This window comes from Penaeus chinensis, chromosome 38 (assembly GCF_019202785.1).
Source record: "Penaeus chinensis breed Huanghai No. 1 chromosome 38, ASM1920278v2, whole genome shotgun sequence".
NCBI lineage: Eukaryota > Metazoa > Arthropoda > Malacostraca > Decapoda > Penaeidae > Penaeus > Penaeus chinensis.
This window is the reverse complement of record NC_061856.1, coordinates 2,545,772-2,566,200: the sequence shown is the minus strand read 5'-3', so window position 1 is coordinate 2,566,200 and position 20,429 is coordinate 2,545,772. Positions and strand designations below refer to the sequence as shown.

The 20,429-nt window shown below is 34.7% G+C and overlaps 1 protein-coding gene and 9 non-coding genes across 10 annotated transcripts; 4 read left to right on the top strand and 6 right to left on the bottom strand.

Moving 5' to 3' along the window:
- The first annotated feature begins 1,084 nt into the window (after positions 1–1,084).
- Trnad-guc lies at positions 1,085–1,156 on the top strand. Its single transcript has one exon. It is a non-coding gene; the product is annotated as a tRNA-Asp (tRNA).
- Positions 1,157–1,643: 487 nt separating this feature from the next.
- On the bottom strand, positions 1,644–1,715 carry Trnad-guc. Its single transcript has one exon. It is a non-coding gene; the product is annotated as a tRNA-Asp (tRNA).
- Positions 1,716–3,361: 1,646 nt separating this feature from the next.
- On the top strand, positions 3,362–3,432 carry Trnag-gcc. The gene has a single exon. It is a non-coding gene; the product is annotated as a tRNA-Gly (tRNA).
- Positions 3,433–3,611: 179 nt separating this feature from the next.
- Positions 3,612–3,683, bottom strand: Trnad-guc. Its single transcript has one exon. It is a non-coding gene; the product is annotated as a tRNA-Asp (tRNA).
- A 306-nt stretch (positions 3,684–3,989) lies between these two features.
- Trnad-guc lies at positions 3,990–4,061 on the bottom strand. The gene has a single exon. It is a non-coding gene; the product is annotated as a tRNA-Asp (tRNA).
- A 2,409-nt stretch (positions 4,062–6,470) lies between these two features.
- LOC125045814 (putative nuclease HARBI1) lies at positions 6,471–7,452 on the bottom strand. The gene is made up of 3 exons (XM_047643308.1): positions 7,430–7,452; positions 6,894–7,272; positions 6,471–6,677 (listed from the first exon to the last, which is right to left on the bottom strand). Exons 1-3 carry the CDS (start codon positions 7,450–7,452, stop codon positions 6,471–6,473), a joined length of 609 nt encoding a protein of 202 aa, XP_047499264.1.
- A 572-nt stretch (positions 7,453–8,024) lies between these two features.
- Positions 8,025–8,095, bottom strand: Trnag-gcc. Its single transcript has one exon. It is a non-coding gene; the product is annotated as a tRNA-Gly (tRNA).
- A 4,631-nt stretch (positions 8,096–12,726) lies between these two features.
- Positions 12,727–12,797, bottom strand: Trnag-gcc. The gene has a single exon. It is a non-coding gene; the product is annotated as a tRNA-Gly (tRNA).
- A 1,693-nt stretch (positions 12,798–14,490) lies between these two features.
- Trnag-gcc lies at positions 14,491–14,561 on the top strand. Its single transcript has one exon. It is a non-coding gene; the product is annotated as a tRNA-Gly (tRNA).
- A 3,198-nt stretch (positions 14,562–17,759) lies between these two features.
- Positions 17,760–17,830, top strand: Trnag-gcc. Its single transcript has one exon. It is a non-coding gene; the product is annotated as a tRNA-Gly (tRNA).
- Positions 17,831–20,429: the final 2,599 nt, after the last annotated feature.

Below are 20,429 nucleotides of genomic sequence, written 5' to 3'. Positions count from 1 at the left end.
TACATTTTGCAAGTTTTTTTTGTGGTAATATTGATATGCAGATTATTGTCTAATTGTAGGATTTCGAAACCTTTTGCATTTAGAAATAAGTTCAACAATAGTATAGAGGTCAGTACCCCCCCCCCCCCCCACAGTTATACACTGACTTTAACCCCTTTAAGTGACTTTAAGTTATTGCCAGAACCAAATTCAAGTGGAGACTGAGCAATTAAATATGGAGGTTAAAGAGATTACAATAATGAAAATCGATTAACATGCACGCACAAGTAAGGAATTGGATTGCATTTAATAAATTTTGTATAAGCAATGCACATGTTTTCAGGAAGGGTAGTTGTCGGTGTCTCCATGTGTCCTATGTTGTTGTTTTTATTATTATTATTATTTTTTTTTTTTTTTTTTTTTTTTTTTTTTTTTTTTTTCAAATTATTTCACCTCCAATCACGATTTTTCTACAAATGCTGGCTCTTGGTAAATAATTCATTTACAGATAGGGAATAGCGAGCAATGTCATCCCGTCGGGAAATCGAACCCTTGTCTCCTGCGTGTCAGGCGGGGATACTAACTACTAGAGTGCCGAGGAACTGTTTTCTAAATTAACAGGTTTTCGAAACTTAAATGTAATTATGTATTGTCTGGATAATTTCGTGAATCATGTACACACTAACATGAAAACTCATCATGAGCCTCTATTGTAAGAAATGAACTATATATATCAGATTGTGCTTTTTGCATGATTAGGGAATGTGCTTACATGTGCACACTAAAATATGCACGGATGTACGTTCAATGTAGATAGTGTTTTAAGCTATGATCGTTTTAATTTCAACTATGCATATCAGATATTTTTTTTTTTTTTTTTTTTTTTTTTTGTGCATAATTAGGGAATTTATTTACGTGTGCACATGTAGATGGTGTTTTAAGCTATGATCGTTGTAATATCAAATTATTGCTTAATAATATTAAGACCATCATAGTATGCATTTGATTTTATTTTTTATTTTTTTTTGTGCATGTGTATTATTTATTAATTTCGGACACAAAAATTCCCTTGGGTTTCGAAAACATGTAAGATTTAGAAACCAATTCCTCGGTAGTATAGTGGTTAGTATCCCCGCCTGTCACGCGGGAGACCGGGGTTCGATTCCCCGCCGGGGAGGCATTGTTTTTCTCATGTAATTAATTATAACACCCAAAACACATACACAAAAAGAGAAAGAAAATACACTGACCATTGTGAACTTTCATCCCAAATTTGTTTTCAGACTTCAATAACAGGCAGAAATTTAAGAACATGCAGGAGAACTATGATATATGGTAATTAGATTTTTTTACTATCAGTATTAAACTATACACACCTGCCTTCATAAGCAACTATACACATTCCACACATTCACACATGAATCTACAAAAGTTGGGAATTAAAATCAAAGAATCTGCAGCCATTGCATTGCAGCTTTCACACGACTTGTCTGTCTGTTCGCAATTTGTCTTAAGGTCACACACACACACACATATATATATATATATATATATATATGTATACTGTCTTAAATGGCAAGCAATTCATTTTTCATTTACAACACACGACTGGATAATTATTATGCAAATAATTGTATGAATAATTATTATGCAAAATGTAATGCCTCCCCGGCGGGGAATCGAACCCCGGTCTCCCGCGTGACAGGCGGGGATACTAACCACTATACTACCGAGGAAATGGTTTCTAATGTCGACAGGTTTTCGAAACCCACATGTAATAATCTTATAAATTACATGCATTTAGACACATAAAATGAGATAGTATATATATATATATTTTTTTTTTTTTTTTTTTTTTTTTTTTTTTTTTTTTTTTTTTTTTTTGTACGTGGTGCATACACCAAGATGTGTATTTTGCATTATATATGGAACCCCTGCTGTTGAGCAGTAGTTCGATTTACCAACATATATAAATACAGGTTTATGTGCGTTTGTGTATCTTTTATGTGTATCCACACAAATATATCTACATATATGTATACATATATTTAGATGTATTTGTGTGTGTGTGTGTGTATATATGTATATAAATTAATGTGTATATATATATATGCATACATATATATATATATATATATATATATATATATATATATATACGTGTACAAATATATATACATATATATAGACATATACATAGACATTCACAAGCACACACACACTCACACATGTAGATATACATATATTTATATAGATATATAATATGTATATATATATATATATATGAATCATACATATGTGTATATATGTCATATATTTACATCATGATATATATACTTATATATATATATATATATATTGTATGTATATACATATATATACATATAGATATATATGTATATGTATGTATTCTTGTATGTATGTTTGTACACACACACACATATATATATATATATATATATATATATATATATATATACGTGTACATATATATATACATATATATAGACATATACATAGACATTCACAAGCACACACACTCACACTTGTAGATTTACATATATTTATATAGATATATAATGTGTGTATATGTATATATGAATTATATATATGTGTATATATGTTATATATTTACATTATGCATATATATACTTATATATATATTGTATATATATACATGTTTGTACACACACACATATGTGTGTGTGTGTGTGTGTGTGTGTGTGTGAGTGTGTGTGTATCCCTATATACACACATACATACATACATATGTATATATACATACTTATATATATACACACATGCATGCATATATTAACATACATATATAGATGTATATATGTATGTGTATATATATATGAATATGTACACATGTATATATACATATGTATACTATGTATACGTGTGTTTGTGTGTGTGTGCTTATTCATATATACATTTGTACATTATATGTAAACAATATAGGTTATGCATACAGGCTTATGTATGTTTGTATCCATATCTTTATATACATAATATATATATGCGTGTGTGTTTGTTTGTGTGCGCACGCGCGTTTATGCATGTATTGATATCACATATGCATGTATATGTATACATATGTGTATATATATGCCTGTATACATATATATACTTATATACATATATATTATGTTATATGTATGTATGTGGGGGAGGGGGTGCATATTCGTATGTAAATATATTATAAATACATAGACACAAAGACACATACATACAAAAATACATATGTACTATGTATTTATACATATATAGATTATTCATGTATGTATAAGATTGTTTTTCATTTTTTGTCAAATTTGCTCCCATTCAGTAGTTTTATAGATATATACATAAACTTAGAAATTACGATTATCAATTATATGCATCGGTGGTTCAGTGGTAGAATTCTCGCCTGCCACGCGGGAGGCCCGGGTTCGATTCCCGGCCGATGCACATTTTTAGTTTTTTACGTGGTTTTCTAAACATGTCAACTCTCTTATACGTGACTTGATTTTACTATGGATGTAGTTTACAGCATGTGATTATGAAACCCCCACAACAAGACAAACAAACCCTTTCTGTATAATGATTTCCATATGTTATTTTGAATTAATTAGTAATCAAAAGTATTCCTCCCCGGCGGGGAATCGAACCCCGGTCTCCCGCGTGACAGGCGGGGATACTCACCACTATACTACCGAGGAATTGGTAGTTGAGAAAGGCAAGTTTTCGAAGAGCCAATTCTATTTGTTTGTTTTTGTCTTGTTTGATTGCCGTTATCTGATTCTTTTATATGCGAAAATATGATGAGATTTTGGTATTTGCCATAATCATTCTGATATTATGAATAATTATTGAAAACAAGCATTATTCTCCTGCACTAAATGTGCTCAGGTTCCATAAAATCGTTGTAATACATAGAATTTATATTCATATAAGAAAGCTTATAGCAAAGTATCTAGAGACAAAATCATCACATGTTCAAAATCATTCCAAGTATAAAAACATTCCTCCCCGGCGGGGAATCGAACCCCGGTCTCCCGCGTGACAGGCGGGGATACTCACCACTATACTACCGAGGAATTGGATATTATTGAAATGATTGTTTTCGGACAGGCACTAGCAGCTTTTGTATTATTGCAGGGATATTTTCTCAGTAATTTTCATATATGTTATCTCTATTGTTTACTACTCTTAAAGACTAATAATTTCTCTGAGCGGTATTAGGGAGATTGTTCCATATTGGTTTTGTATGGAAATTTGAACGTTTTGAAATATTATCGCTTCTTATTTTCAACTTTTCATCTTGTCTCCTTATTCATCTTGTCTTCGAAATTATAAAGTCACATTTGTTTTATTTTAGTCTTCCTATAATCATGTAATTATGTCACCCTTTTCCTTCGTCCAAAGTAGTAAATCCTATTTTCTGTAGCCTGTCTTTGTAGTTTGTATTTTTTTTTTTTTTTTTTTTTTTTTTTTCCAATTTGCCAATATCCTTTGTTAAGTATGTCCATAGCACTTCACCGTATTATAGAACTCAAGTTATGATGGATGCAATGATCTTAAACATATCTTCGTTAACATATGTCAGTGGTTCTCAACTGGGTCGCGAGTATGCTCCTCAAGGGTGGCAGAAAAGTTAGATGTTTATATTTACTAAATTCATTGGGTCAAAATATTAATAAAGATGCCCTGATTGTCGCCAGGTTTATAAAAATCAAGTATTCTTTTTGGGTTGCTGACAAAATATACTGACTAGTATGAATGCTCTCATTATATTTTCAATCAGTAGTAGCATTTGATGATCATCCGGGATTAAGTTTCTGGTTATGATTAACCCATGGTACTTGTCCCTATTCAGATAGGTACTTTGTGTGACCTTATAATACTGATGAAAATAAACATAATTGGCGCCAAGACTGATCCTTGGGGTACTCCACTCGCTCTTCGTCTCAATGAATTTTGGAGTATTGAAAGTAAAGGTTCACAGTTTAGCACATTCCCTAAGAACCCAGTCAGTGATCTCATCTGGCCTTTTAAGTAGGTCTTCATTCTCTATGTATATATTTTTTTTCCATATTCTGATTCACTTTTGTAAGGTCTTTGTTCATTCCAACATAAGTTTCCTGAACATATGATAGTTGAAATATCTCCTTACGGATTTCACACGTTTCCTTTCCTTACTATTTACGTAGTTAAAGAAGAGTATTGGTTGGCTTATACATTCGGGAGCTAGATCCTTTTCTGAGTGTTTTTTGCCTCTCGTTGTTTACGTATGCCCATTCTTACTTTTCTTCCCTTTTCCATAGGAGCAAAGTACTTCTATACACGCTAGCCCCTGCGTGTGTATGTGCGTCAGAATAAACACGATCGAATACTCAACCCGGATCTTTACTCCGCGGGGCATATTATATAAGCATAAGTATCTTATGTATATGTATACATGTATATAAGATGTGTGTGTGTGTGTTATACGTGCGTGTGCATATATACGTGTGTGTGTGTGTGTGTGGATGGAAAAACCCTATTCCATGTTGATACTATGGTAGAAAAACCCGCAACGCAAAAACTAGGTTTATTGAAAATGAGACTACAGGTCTGAAAATGGAATCCAGTTGGGTTTCGAAACTGTCACATTTTTATTTTACCTATATGTATATATATATATATATACGTATATGTTTACATATATATTTATTTATGCATATAATATATATGTATGTACATATATGCATGTATATTGGGAGGTATTCATAAAAATGAAGGATATCCTTGTAAGCATAAGGTAGAAGTATAAGGTAATTCTCTGAAGCAAAAGGTAGAAGTATAAGCAAATCTTTCTTTCCATATTCATAAGGATTACCTTTTACTTGCGAGGATATCCTCCAAGCAGAAGTTAAAGGTTCACGAGATAAACCCTAGACCGCGTCCGCTTATAAATTCAACACACAATCACAAAGTAGCTCCAGATATTTATTTTGGTTCATGGAAACATTATTGGACAACACTACAAGGTTACCAGCACAATAATACCAGAAACATTACATTCTCTTCTTCCTGCTAATGGTGATTGTAAACTTACCTTTGTCACTCTAAAGCACTCTTGTCCATCAGCATCACAGGCGAGGTACTTGTGGTGGTATTATTATCGCAGAGGTCAGAATACGATTAAGGGGTTTATGTTGTTTATGTTTATATCAAGGGGTTTATTGTTTAGTTTAAACAAAAAAATGTTATTTGAGTTTTTTTTTTTTTTAGTTTAAAGTCAAAACTTATTTGAGTTAAGTTTTTTTTCAGTTTAAACAGAAAAAACTTATTTGAGTTTTTTTGTTTTTTTTTTTTTAGTTTAAACAGAACAAAACTGTTATTTGAGTTAAGTTTTTGTTTAGTTTAAACAGAAAATGTAATTTCATTTTCCAAAAATGTGACTTCATTAATTTCATAAATAGCGATTTTGGTTAAGAAATGCCTTGTAAGTTGTAACATTATTTTTAATTATTAAAGTTGTATATTACAATGCTCAAGTTGTTCCTGATTTCTTGTCCCTGTTGGCGAAGAGCTAGTTCATCACGATTGTTGTCATGGTTTTCTTCATCTTCTGGTATCTCTTCAGCTGGCTCGAAGTCAGGATCACCAAAAGTTTTTGCAATGTTATGGAGCCCGACACAGGTAACGATTATTTTCGGTACATTTTCCAACTTCACGCGACAAACGTATTGTAAGATAGGAAATCGACGTTTCAGTTGGCCAAAGCATCGTTCAATTATTACTCTCTCTTTTTTGAAAAGCTTGTTATATTTTACCTCAGCAGGGGATGTAGGATTTCGATATGGAGTCATGAGACATGGCTCTATTCCATATCCGTCATCACCAAGTAGCACAGCATTAGCTTTAGTTCTTAATTGTTAACACACTTGTGAATTTCTCCATATCCTTGAGTCGTGCACGGATCCAGGCCAACTAACATCAACACTAGTGAACATTTCTTTGGCATCACAAGTGGCTTGAACATTCAGAGTAGACTTGCCTTTTCGATTAATGTACTCATCTCCAAGCAGCTTTGGTTTCAGTATCCCCACGTGAGTACAATCGATGACACCAATAGCTGTCGGAAACTTATACTTCCTTTGCCATAACTGTTTTTCCTCTACTATTTCTCTGTTGGTAGTTGGAAACTTTATCCATTCATTCGCATGAGCAATTATGCTATCAACTACTGTATTCACAGTCCGTGATACCGTTGCTTGGCTAACACCAAGTTCTTGACCGATACCTTTTTGATAGCCAGGATCACTGAGGTAACGCAAACATATCTTCATTCTATGGAAAGATGACAAGGCGCCTCCCCGAGTTTCTTCATTGGTGCCTAAAAATTTGTTCTTCAAAACGGAATAACATCTTGAAATCACGATCAAGTGTGGGTAAACGGGGCATGTATTGTTTAACATGCCTCACATCCACAAAATCTGCCATCGTGCTGAGAATCGGACAGAACAACCTTTCTCTTCGAACTGCAGTCTGCTACTGACCAGACTCAGCTTTTTCGAAGCATATGCTCTTTATATGAAGTAAAGGGTCTTCTTTATGTATAACCATTTACTTTTATGTGATTGTAAGGATATGCTTTTGCTCTAAACGTAGAAGCTTTTGCTTGAAATGTTTATGAATACAAGTAGAAGGATTTCCTTCATATTTTGCAAGTATAAGCATATCCTTTTCTTTATGAATACTGCCCATTGTATGTGTATATAGATTGATATATATAGAGGTATAGTACATATATACATGCATAAAACAATCACTTTATCTCTCTCTCTCTCTCTCTCTCTCTCTCTCTCTCTCTCTCTCTCTCTCTCTCTCTCTCTCTCTCTCTCTCTCTCTCTCTATTTATATATATATATATAATATGTATATAATGTATATACACATACACATCAATGAATAAGCGCATGCATTCTCAAGCACGAGTCTTGCTTGTGTTTACACAACACAGACCGATTACTCATATAAACGGTTTCAATGAGAATATTTGTGTAAAGAAAATGTGCATCGGCCGGGAATCGAACCCGGGCCTCCCGCGTGGCAGGCGAGAATTCTACCACTGAACCACCGATGCTTCGAAAGTCGTGGAATCATTCATTCATTCATTCATTCATTCATTCATTCATTCATTCATTCATTCATTCATTCATTCATTCATTCATTCATTCATTCATTCATTCATTCATTTGATTGAATGGTAACTTATGAATGAATTGTAAGTATAAGTTTACATGGAGGGGGGTGGGGGAGTATTATATTTCATATATAATTTCAACTGATATTCTATATATATGTGTGTGTGTATCTATATGTGTGTGCACATTCATATAGGTATTATATATACATGCATACAAAAACACGCACATTACATATCTATATATGTGTGTATATGTATATTTACATATATATATACATATATATATATATACATGTATGTGTTTATATATATACACATGTATATATGTTTATATATATAATGAATATATATATATATGCATGTATGTAAACACATATATATCATATATATATTTATATATATAATGATATATATATATATTTTATGTGTGTATACAAGTGTATGTATTTATATATATATAAATGTATATATAAACATATATTCATATATATATATATACATATATAATATATATACTAATATATATATATATGTATATATAAATATATATATACACTTCAATATGAATATATATTTATATATATATCATATTTATATATATACATATAAATATATAGATATGTGTATATATTTATATATGTATATATAGATAGATAGATAGATACTAAGATGTTTGTACACACATACATATAAACATTTATACATATATATATATATATATAGATATATATTAGATACATATTTGTGAGTATATATACATGCATATAGAGATATATATTTGTTTATGTACACACACATATATATATACATATATATGTATATATTGTGTGCGTGTGTGTGTGTGTGTGTGCACGCGTATGCGTATGTTTATATATACGAGTATATGTATGTTTGTGTATGTGTGTCTATAAACATATATATCATATATAAGAATATATCTGTAAATACACACAGACACACAAACACACACACACATAGAGAGAGAGAGAGACATCGAAAGAATGCAAGATAGAGAAAGAAAGAAGAGAGAAGGAGAGAGAGAGCGTGGGGGAGTAAAACAAAAAAAAAATACAGACCAAATACCACGACATAAACAAAGTGAACACAACCCTTCCTCCAGGTGCTTCGTAAACTAAAACTCAGGTGGTCTGAACTTGGATTGTGGCCACGTAGAGATTCGAGTACTAATACACTGCAATAGGCCCTCTAGGTGAAGCAGAGGGCCAGACTAACCAGTAACGCCTGCTTTACTGATTTCTGTATTAAGTTGGGATTATGAACGTTTCTCACCCAGGTCTAAATAGCTTGTTTGTCAATTAAATGTTTATCTCTTATAAACCTTACATTTCACTAAATTCATATCTCCATCTCAGAGTTGATGAACTAATCTATCACAGCATCAAAGTAAGACCAATTGATACAGACGGGATCAAACATTAATGACAGTCGAACGAACGGGTTTCCAAAATCTACTTTACTGGTCATTGCTCGTTGGTGGCTGGAGGCAGAAGGCTCTCTGTCACTTTTTTTCTGCAGTATTTACCTTCTTCGTGCTCCCCCTCATGCGGTTTAGCTCTTATTTTAGATATATTTGGCACCTTTCCTTTGTAAGATGACAGAGGGACAAATTTGAGATTAAAGCTCGTGAAGAGTCTGGACCCGGAAAAGTAGTTTATATATATATATATATATATATATATATATATATATATATATATATTATATATACACACACATACACACACACACATATATAGAACACTGGGAACGACACAAAACAAGGAAACTTCTTATTCTGTCTTTGCCACCCAATAGAATATGGCACTCTAAGATTGTTTTCTTCTATACCATTTCCTAAATATATATATATATATATATATATATATATATATATTTATATATATATAGAGTTGATAAAGGCAGCAGAGAGAATGCAGTAGACCATGCGATTAGCGGATTGACGTACTAGCTAATTATAATTTTACGTGACATATTACAGGCAATTTGAAAGTATATAAATAATGAAAAAGAACGCCGGCTAGTGATCCCAAGGGCCGTCAATAACGACGACCCGCAAGATAGAAATATCGCTTAAGTGGCTTTCTGATACAGTTAAATCATTCGTATTGACGATGTACGTATTCATTTTAGAAATTATTTTTGGTAAGTACGTAACTAAATAATAGTTTTATTTCTCAAGGATGTTTACACGATGTGCCCCCCCCCCCCCCACACACACACGCACAAACACACCGGAAAATCTGTACGGAATGTATCAATTGCTATTTATAAATACCTGAATATTCTGTTTACCAAAGTTACACCAAGGCCTGACAACGGTGCATCCCCCCCCCCCCCCCCCCATGTCTATTACATCTTTGGCCAGGGAGAATTTTACGTGTTTGCATGGAACTGGTCCAAGAACTGTTATCGGTACTGGGTAGAGTCTGCGAATTCTTCCTCACTACCCCTTTGGTTGTGTGTATTTTATTGCATAACATACAGCATCTCCTTGCTGGACTTAATGGGGAAAGGGAGGATAAGAAAAATGTTTAAGAAGGTGAAGAGGAAGTCTCCACAATTCATTGTTTGTCTCATCAGGTAAATTTCGAAATTTGACTTGTAAGAAGAATCTTGGGTAAAGACTTTCGATGGAATGTCCATCATATATCTGGGTGTTTTTTATATTCACAGCAAGAACGTTATAATCTGTCAATGTGATGTATGCCTCATTCTCTAGGACTGGAGATAGGAAATTTAACCTCGTCTCCCCCAACCTCCCCTTTGCCACCGCAAAAAAGGACTATGAAGTGTGAAACAATAGGCCAAGATGATTACCCATAGTATGTTGTTATTGTGGATAAGCTCTTGAAACTTCTAAACAGTACGAAAGCAAATTGAAAAAGCAAGTTTCAAATTGCCTCTGTTCTAGTCCAACATGTTTTGTAATATCCTGCATTGCACACCTATTCATCAAGCGATGTTCCAGAGGACATCAGATGTTCCACAAAAAGTGGATAAGAGAAACAGGTCTTTGAAAGAGATCCTGCATCCCCGTCTTTCTGAGACATTAGAACCCTTATCACTATATCTACTTGAACATCTATAGCTATAATGATGTCCTTGCAACAAAGGCTCAGTCCAATCCTTTGCACAGCCATGCAACATTATACAAATTAGACATAGGTAAGAAGTTGCTCTTTTGGCACTTGGAGCTGCTAAATATCCTTTAAAATAGTATGTGAATCAGCAGTAGCCGGACCTCCAATGTCATGGTGCTATCACAGAGTTCAAACAAAATGAGGGGATGCATAACACCTAGCCTCATGTAACCCAGTTGTGTGTGCCCGAGTTCAAGCCTAATGTGTAATAATGGACCATATAGGGATACGTAGTGGAACATCAATATCTTATTTCAGCATATCCATCTGCAGACAGTTCAGTAGGTGTAGTATGTTATTAGCATGATAAGTCAATTTATTCACTGTATCATCCATATAGCTACCTCTAGGTGATTTAAATTCGTTTGGGCAGCTAGACCTCTATATGATATACCCGACTACTGACGTGACAATTGCTTCAGTTAGTGTATATCTGACTTTCACTTGACAAGTCATAATAGACGTACATGGAAGTGATCATTTTCCACTTATTTTAAAGATGGTGCATGGCATTCTAGTCAGTTTTGTGCAGAGATGGCCACATGGGCTTTCTGGCTGGAATCTCAGTAATACTGAAATTTATAAATAATTTCCTAAAGAATCCATTACTAAATACAGTATATGACACTGTCGACTTCTTGCGCCAAAGCAATGCAATGAATGCCAGCAGGCTGTTAGATCGAGAATTGCACTAAAGCAGCAAAAATGCTTATTACAAAAGTACCCATGCCATCACTGTCTGCGCATAGTACATACGCAAGCAGTGTAAAGTTGTTATATGTATTGTTGGGAGGCATTGCAGTATGTCATATTCAAACTTTCTGGCACTCGCCGGGTAGTGTGTATCTCTCTTAGTGTTAGGCCCTGTACACCCCCCTATATGTTCTTCATCCCGGAGAGGGGTTATTGGATGGTCATAGTGGGTGCGGCCCCTCAAGTAGATGATACTTGACAATCCTCATATACTTCAGTTTACATGCCATTTCCGTTTCATTAACACATGACCCCATAATCTTCCCATCAGTGTGTGGATTACTATGCATGAATGAGGAGTGGGAGGAAATCACTGTATTGGTCATAGCATCTGGGATTTTTTTCTGCTAAAGAAAGAGTACATCAGAAGTTATTACAGTTATCTCGCAAAAAGCAAATGCCCATGATAACAGCAATGCACAATATTCGATTACACGGTTACAATTATGTATTTATATTAAGTGTAAATTATTTCTTAAAGATAGACTTATGTATCATTGTTAAATAAGAACAAAATTAAGGCAGTGTCCATTGGTTAGGAATCGAACCTGGGCCTCGTGTGGGGTAAACGAGAATTCTACGTATCCATCATTATTCTATATAAGAAAAACGAACTTGTGTATCCGTTAATATCAAGAGAAGTTGGTCAAAATGTGCATCGGCCGGGAATCGAACCCGGGCCTCCCGCGTGGCAGGCGAGAATTCTACCACTGAACCACCGATGTTTGATAATGTAGGCTACAGCACTTTGACCTGCCCCGTGACATTCCACATGATAAGGTTGCCTAGATGCAAACAAAACCCTTTACACAAGAATAGCGTGACATCTTGCGTGTACCACCTTTCACGATCAATGATTTTCTTGATCATAATTATACACCTTTGCTCATTTACTTAAACTATTTGTATTGGCAGTTGATATGTGGGCTAGTTTAAACTAGAGCGAGGTCATCCGTGACATCGAGTGGATGTCGAGTGAAAAAGTAAGATAATCTCCACAAACCTTAAGATTGTACTTTTAGATGTCTAAAGAGAGTCAGACATGTGTTATGCTTAACATTGCTATTTCAGGAAATATGTCAACTTGTGTGAAATATATTTTGGGAAGAAATACAATTTTCTGTGAATTTCTTTTTTTTTTTCTCTCTCTCTCTTTTACTGGACTCAAGAGATATCCAAACTTAAACACTAGTATAATTATATGAAATAATATTCAGTAGAGGTTGAACAATAATAAAATAACAAATAACAAAATAATACAGATTAATGGAAAACATGTAGACCCTACTGACCTCTGACCTCAAGCTTCTTATAGCCAAAGCTTTACCTATGGTCATTCTCGCTAAAACCCCAACGCCGTCTCTTTCTCTCTCTGATTATCGCCTATCATTTCCGAGGTTGAAACTTCGAGGTCATGAGGATCCAATCGCCAAACCTAGTACTGTGGGTGCTACGAATCCCCAGCCCCCTTTCTCCAGTGGAAAGATACAAGATCCACCTCCCGCTAGTGTTAACCAATCAGAAGCGATGGACGACTGGCTCCTCCTCTCGTTGTCCTCACCCAATCATGACCAAGGAACAAGCTCCGCCCATCTGGGACAAGCCATCAACAACCTAATCTCGTTGATTAGCAACTCGCTCGTGACAGAAGACACTCGTTTCTGCACGTACAGTATTTTCTGAGAAATTTATAACAGGTAGTGTAGTCTTCAGCTGACACACGTGCATTCTATAGTGTTTGCCGTGTACTGATCTTTTTAATATATTGTGATAGTATTACATTATTTTATGTGAAGAAATTATGCTGAAAAGTAGTTAAAATAAATAGATAGGAAGATCAAGAAATATGCATATATGTTTATATATATACATACATGCATTACACAAATACATGTATACATATATTTTTATGTATATGATATATGCATTATCTATATGAATTTATATATACTTTTTATAATAAATATATCTTTATCTGAGTAAAATATATATACATATATAAATTTATATACATATTATATGTATATATTATATATGTATTAATATGTCCATCTATATATATATAAATTTAAACATGTATATCTAATAATATATATATAACATTTATATATGTATTAATATATACATATACATATATGTTTGTGTGTGTGATGTATTAATGTAACATATATATGAAATATATATAACATATATAAAATAAATTATACATATATATATACACGTCTGTGTATGTATTATGCATATATCATAGTTATATAATTATATATATACATATAAAGGATATGTATTTATATGATATATATATTTATATGTGTGTGTGCGCGCGCGCGTGCGCCAGTGGCACATCTTGTGAGAAGTTCAATACAAAATAGTGATTAACCCCTCGTGCCAGGTCAAATCCTAATTTCTACTTGGCAAGCATCGGTGGTTCAGTGGTAGAATTCTCGCCTGCCACGCGGGAGGCCCGGGTTCGATTCCCGGCCGATGCACATTTTCCAACACAAACCTCTTCTTAAAAAAAAAATCCTCGAAGTTAATTTCTTTTCATATGTGCGGCCCTGGGCCCCAGAAAGACTCGTGTTTATATTCCTTATAAATGTACTTAACAAACCACATTAAAGTGGTTGTTTCAGAGGTATGACCATTAACAATAATAACACTATAAATGATTTTGATGCAATATAATAGAACCACTATGACAATAGTATACTAATATGTGGTGGGGATAACTGGACAGAGTTCCTTTTTGCTTTTAGAATAACATCCACAGTAATGATAATGAAAATACAAAAGGCCTTGTTACGTCTATGAAAGGCTCCATCTCTCTTGCTTCCTATTTCATTTATTCATTCTCTCTTTTTACTCTATTTCCCTTTTCTTTAGATCTATCATTCATTATCTGTACCCCCCCCCGCCCCTCTCTCTCTTTTATTCCTTTGCCTCATTCCTTTCTTCATCTTTCTTCTCTGTTTGTCTGGCAGAACAAAGGACATCATTAACTCCCGTTGACACTGTTGGAATAGCTGGACTGGCTCAAATTAACCCTATATTGTATTAATTTTTATGACCAGAAAAGATATTTAAGGTTGGAATGCTTATTATATTTTGTGGATAACCTTCCTGGGTCGTTTGGTGAAATTTCCATTCCATCTTATAAAGGTATAGGTATATTACCCTGAGGTAACATCAGGCATGAAAGACACATGCAGGTGTGATTATATTGTAGACTTCTGTTGAAGTATCAAACGGTTACTACTTTATGAAAATAAAATGACACTTTTTTTTAAATATTTCCTTCTAAACTCTTGCGTCTCTGATCTAACACTTCTAAAGCAAAATGTTCCTTATAGCCCAAAAATACCATTTAGAAGTCAGTAGAAAAACATTCAACATTTGTATTTAGAAAGCAATAGACTGATACTTTTTTGACACTTATATATATATAAACGCCGATACATTATAAAAGTTAATTATCTTTATGTTCTTTCGTTGGCACTCATGAGCGCAAACCCCTTTTCGTGATGCTCCAGGAAACAATAAGATTTAATCGTAATTCACATATTAACTTTACATTTATAATAATTAGTTTCCATAACGGCCTAGGTTCTTATATCTTCCCTTTTTCTCACTAAATACTATAAAATGATACCACTTGTCAGTTCCTATAGGTATGGCTGGTTCAGGTACAGTGTGACCCTTCTTGGTTTTTGTTTTTTGGAATTCAGCAGATTCAGTTGATGTCCTTCCTCTTTCCTCTTTTTGTAGTGAACTATCTGCTACTTCCAGTTTGTACAGCAGAAGAGACAATTTCTTCTGACTAGTACTAGCGGTGCCATTCAGCTCAAAAACTCTCTGGGACTGAAGACATGCTTGGATCAGCAGCATATCACGAAATGCCAATCTGCGATACCACTTCTTGGACCTCAGCAATATCCTGTGCTGGGCTAAAAAATAGGTCAAGGATGTTGACCCGAACCACGATTAAAGAGGGGCATGGTCTTTGTCTTTGTATCATTTTCCCTTATAGTCCCACTTTCTGACTGTGGTCTAGTGGTTCATGTGTAGCAAAATTATTAATTATTTCTATCCCTTGAAAGGCGATTCCGTTATTTTTAAGTGTGTTTTATAAACGGGTTACTGCATTCTGGGCGACGATTCAGGTTGATTGCCACAAGAAGGGAACCAAAACCTTGCTAGTCCATTTAGTACTTTTCATCTTCGATCTCCAATATTTTTACCTGATTATTCTGGTACACATGTTTCATGTCACTTACCATTAAATGTTGATCTTTTATTGTGTGTGTGTTGCGGGTTTGTGTCATTCTAATATCTGGAATATTAATTATCCACCTACTTTACGAGTTACTTAACTTTCAGTCACATGGAATATGATTCCAGACATACGATCCACATTCTATATTGAAATGAAGAAACTTAAAGTCCGAAGTCAAATGCTCGCAGAATGTTTTCTGCAGTAAAACGTAAGATAACGGACGGACCAAACACAGGTAAAATTATAATCATATAGCTATCTATCTATATTTATATATGTGTGTGCTCGCGTGCGCGCGCGCGCGAGCGTCTATGCATATATGTAAATGTAAATGATATCAAAAGTGTATATACAGTTAATGATTTGCATATATAAAGACATCTTAGCCTTGGGGATGGGGAGGGGGGAGGGTACATAAATACTATAATCAAATATCAAGATGTTTGCAGTTTTGCTTATGTTACGACAGGTTGCAGTATAGGAGAACGACATAGCAAAGAAAAGATTGATTTTTTTTTCTTTGTTAATGCAGCAATTCCATCCAGACCATCTTTCTGAATGAAATGTGACCGACTCCATTCACTTTATTAATTTATATTATGTTTTGTTTGTTCCGTTTTTATCGAGTTACGCAATTTCCATCTCGTATGAATTAAAAAAGAAAAAAGAAAGAAAAAAAAAGATAGTTCTTCATATGGAAGAACTTTTGTACCCGGAGGATATTTTTAAAAATTATATCGGGATACTCGGCCTTGCCATGTCCACTGTAAGTTTTTTTTATTGTATTTACACACAGATGGCATTACAAGTGCTTAGTCACCAAGGAGTCAATTATTAGTCCTACCAATTTCACTTGTTTACCCTTTTCATTGGCTTTTGGATTTTTTTTTTTTTTATTATTTCGTTGTCTTAAATGTTATCAAGCTATTAACAACAATTTAATAATCGTAACATTAACAACAATTATAACAGTGTTGATATTAATTGTATTAACAAGACAAACACATTTTCCCGACAATTCAAGGAATGTGGAAATCAGGTCAATAGGTCCTACTGATAAAATCCTTGCTGCTGAGCACACGTGAAACATCTGTCAAAAAAAAAAAAAAAAAAAAAAAAAAAAAAAAAACAGAGGACAACATAAATCCGAGGTGGTTTTATATAATCTTATAGGTCTTTTCAGTCTACCTTATTGTTTGACTTGTTTATAACCATTGACAGACTAGAATGTAGATTACTTTTACAGAAAATTTCTACTGGAAAACTAAATACAATTTATATTTTCTTCCATGGATACTCTTTTCAAGTACCTAAAATAATTTGAGTGTATCGGGCAGATAAAAGTGTCCTAACCAAAATCTTGATTTTTGATGAAATCCATGCTCAAACTTCATTTCCATACTTACATTATCAAGCATCGGTGGTTCAGTGGTAGAATTCTCGCCTGCCACGCGGGAGGCCCGGGTTCGATTCCCGGCCGATGCACATTTTCCTTACTTCTAAATTAAAATGTCTACATTTTCCCAAAGTTGTCTCCAAGGGCAGATTAGTGCCAATATACATATGCTGTTCATCTGTGGAATTATTAATCACTGTATACAACTAAGATCTTTATCTGATTGTCATATGTCTCTTCTTTTTTTTCTTTTTTTTTTCTTTACAAAACAAAGATCAAAATAAATAGATAAATACAATTTTAAAAATAATAATAATAAATAAATAAATCTGGGTCTATACATAACTATTTGATTCAGTTGCTCTATCTGTGAAAAATAATTTCACTTATCCAAGGGATTGCGAGGGAATACCTGTTTCCCCACATTCCCTCTCTGGTAATGTGTGGTTCCAGGCAAGTCATTAAGTTGTTGATTAGTTGGCCTTTATTATTTTCGTACATCACAAAATTTAGAAAATGCAAAAACATTTACTTCCAATAGGTGATAAAAATAATAAACTTGCTAGTTATGGGGTCATTTTGCATAATTAGAAAAAAATACATATATGATAAAACAGATAAATACACACTGTTACATGTTTAATTTGAGTACTGTGCCTTACCATCCTGAGCTGGTAACCCTGTAAAATATTTACCATGGTACCACAACAATAACTCAATTCCTGGATAATCCTAGGCTACACTTTGCCACTTTGGAGCGACTCTACGAATGGCACATCCCAGAACGTCAGATGTTGATCCTCAACACGACCAGCTCAGCTTCCTACACCTGAACAGTGTCTTACTCAGCTGAGTAGACCCCAAGTACTCAGTGGTACTTTGACACATGAAGAGCGCCAAATTCAGAGATTTATGTTGTTTGCAATGTTTGTTTTTGGACCGCACTACTCCGGCCTCAAACTTTCAGAACAAGATGTGGAAACTCACAGGATCTCATGCCATAAGCTGGCTCGAGGCCACAATGCAGAATCACTTTTGCTGCCACTCTACCTATCAGTCGTTTCGGACGAATTGCAGCCCCGAGTCAGCTACCATGACAGGATATATGGATCCCGCCCTAAAGATGTACCCATCCCCTTCCAAAAAGTATCCGGGAACAACAGTTTCAGGCATTCCCAGCATCTAGCACTACTTGATCTTTCTCAGTTTGATGCCTATGTTTTTGTTTGTAATCAAGTATCAGGAAAGTCATTTCTTGTGGACATTGGTTCAGAGGCCAGCATATTTTTTTCCCAAAGACTACAGAAAGGCAAGAAATCGTAGACAGTGATCTTACAGTCCTTTGAAAGGACAATGTTGAAGCTCAACCTTAGGCTCACACGAAGCTTCTACTAGTTTCATTGTGGATGTCCACCATCCTGTTTTAGGAGCCAATTTCCAGCAAAACTTTGACCTCTTGGTGGATACTTGCCATAAGACTTTCCAATGTCGTCATATTAGACAGCAAATATAGGATTAAACTTCACTACAGGATTTCCATTTGCTACAATCGCTAGAGGGAAAACACAAAGCATTTCACTACATTGCTCACACCTGTCCTCGTCACTTTGCCCCAATTGCTGAGCAACATCCAAGGCACAGTTTAACCAGCTCCTCTCACTTGACATTGTAAGGTTATCCCGACCGTTTTGAAATCTCTCCTGCATATGGTGTTTAAGGACAGACCCTGGAGACTTTGCTGAGACTACAGGCCACTTTGTCCAATTCCTATCCCAAACCACTTGGGGTAGGAACAATGGAACCACCTTAAAGCTGGATTTATTGAGGTTGTACCACCAAATTTTCATTTGTCCACCATATCTCTAAAAGATGGCCATTGCCACACCCTATATCTTGTTTAAGTTTGTTACCGTGCTGTTTCGCAAAAATATATATATATATTGCTACAAGGCTATATTGCATATTTATTAATTCAGGTAAATATCTCTTTTCATGTTTATCCTTACCTTCCTCAATTACCAGGTATCTTTCCTTCTCATTAGAATGTTACAGTGATCACTTGCCGGGGCTGCTGACCGGGAAGGCACTACAGCATTACCTCAGGATGATTAACATTTAAAGGAGATTCATTCCCGCCTCCACTATGATATTGGAGCTTTTTAATCACCCTACCATGACCATGGAGGGAAGAAGCCCCTATGTGTTGATATTCACATTAAACATATCAACAGTGACATTAGGCATGTGAAAGGCAATGAAAACATAGCTCCGGGCAGCAATACCCTGCTGCGGGGGTTACAGATCATTGTTACCAATACTTCACAGTAGATTTCAAAAGGAGATCAACCATCCTGGTATCAGAGAGATCCTCTGTCGGATTAGAGAATCTTTCATATGGCCCAATTTGAATAGGCATATTCGTGAGTGATAAGCCCAGTTGTGCGCACCTCTGGCCATGAGTGCTACCGGTGTAATCGCTCGACGATGCCACTCGATGCTGTATGATAAGCTTTTTTCCAAGGCATGCTTTTTCATTTCTTTTTTTTTCAGTCCCGAGGTCTTGAGATCTTTAGGAGGCTTTGTGAGATGGTTAAAATGTTGTTTAGGTGTTTGAGCAGCGTGAGAGGGAACCACCTGCTTGAAGATAGCAAAGGTTTCAGTCGCAGCGTCAGGCTGGTATGTGTCAGG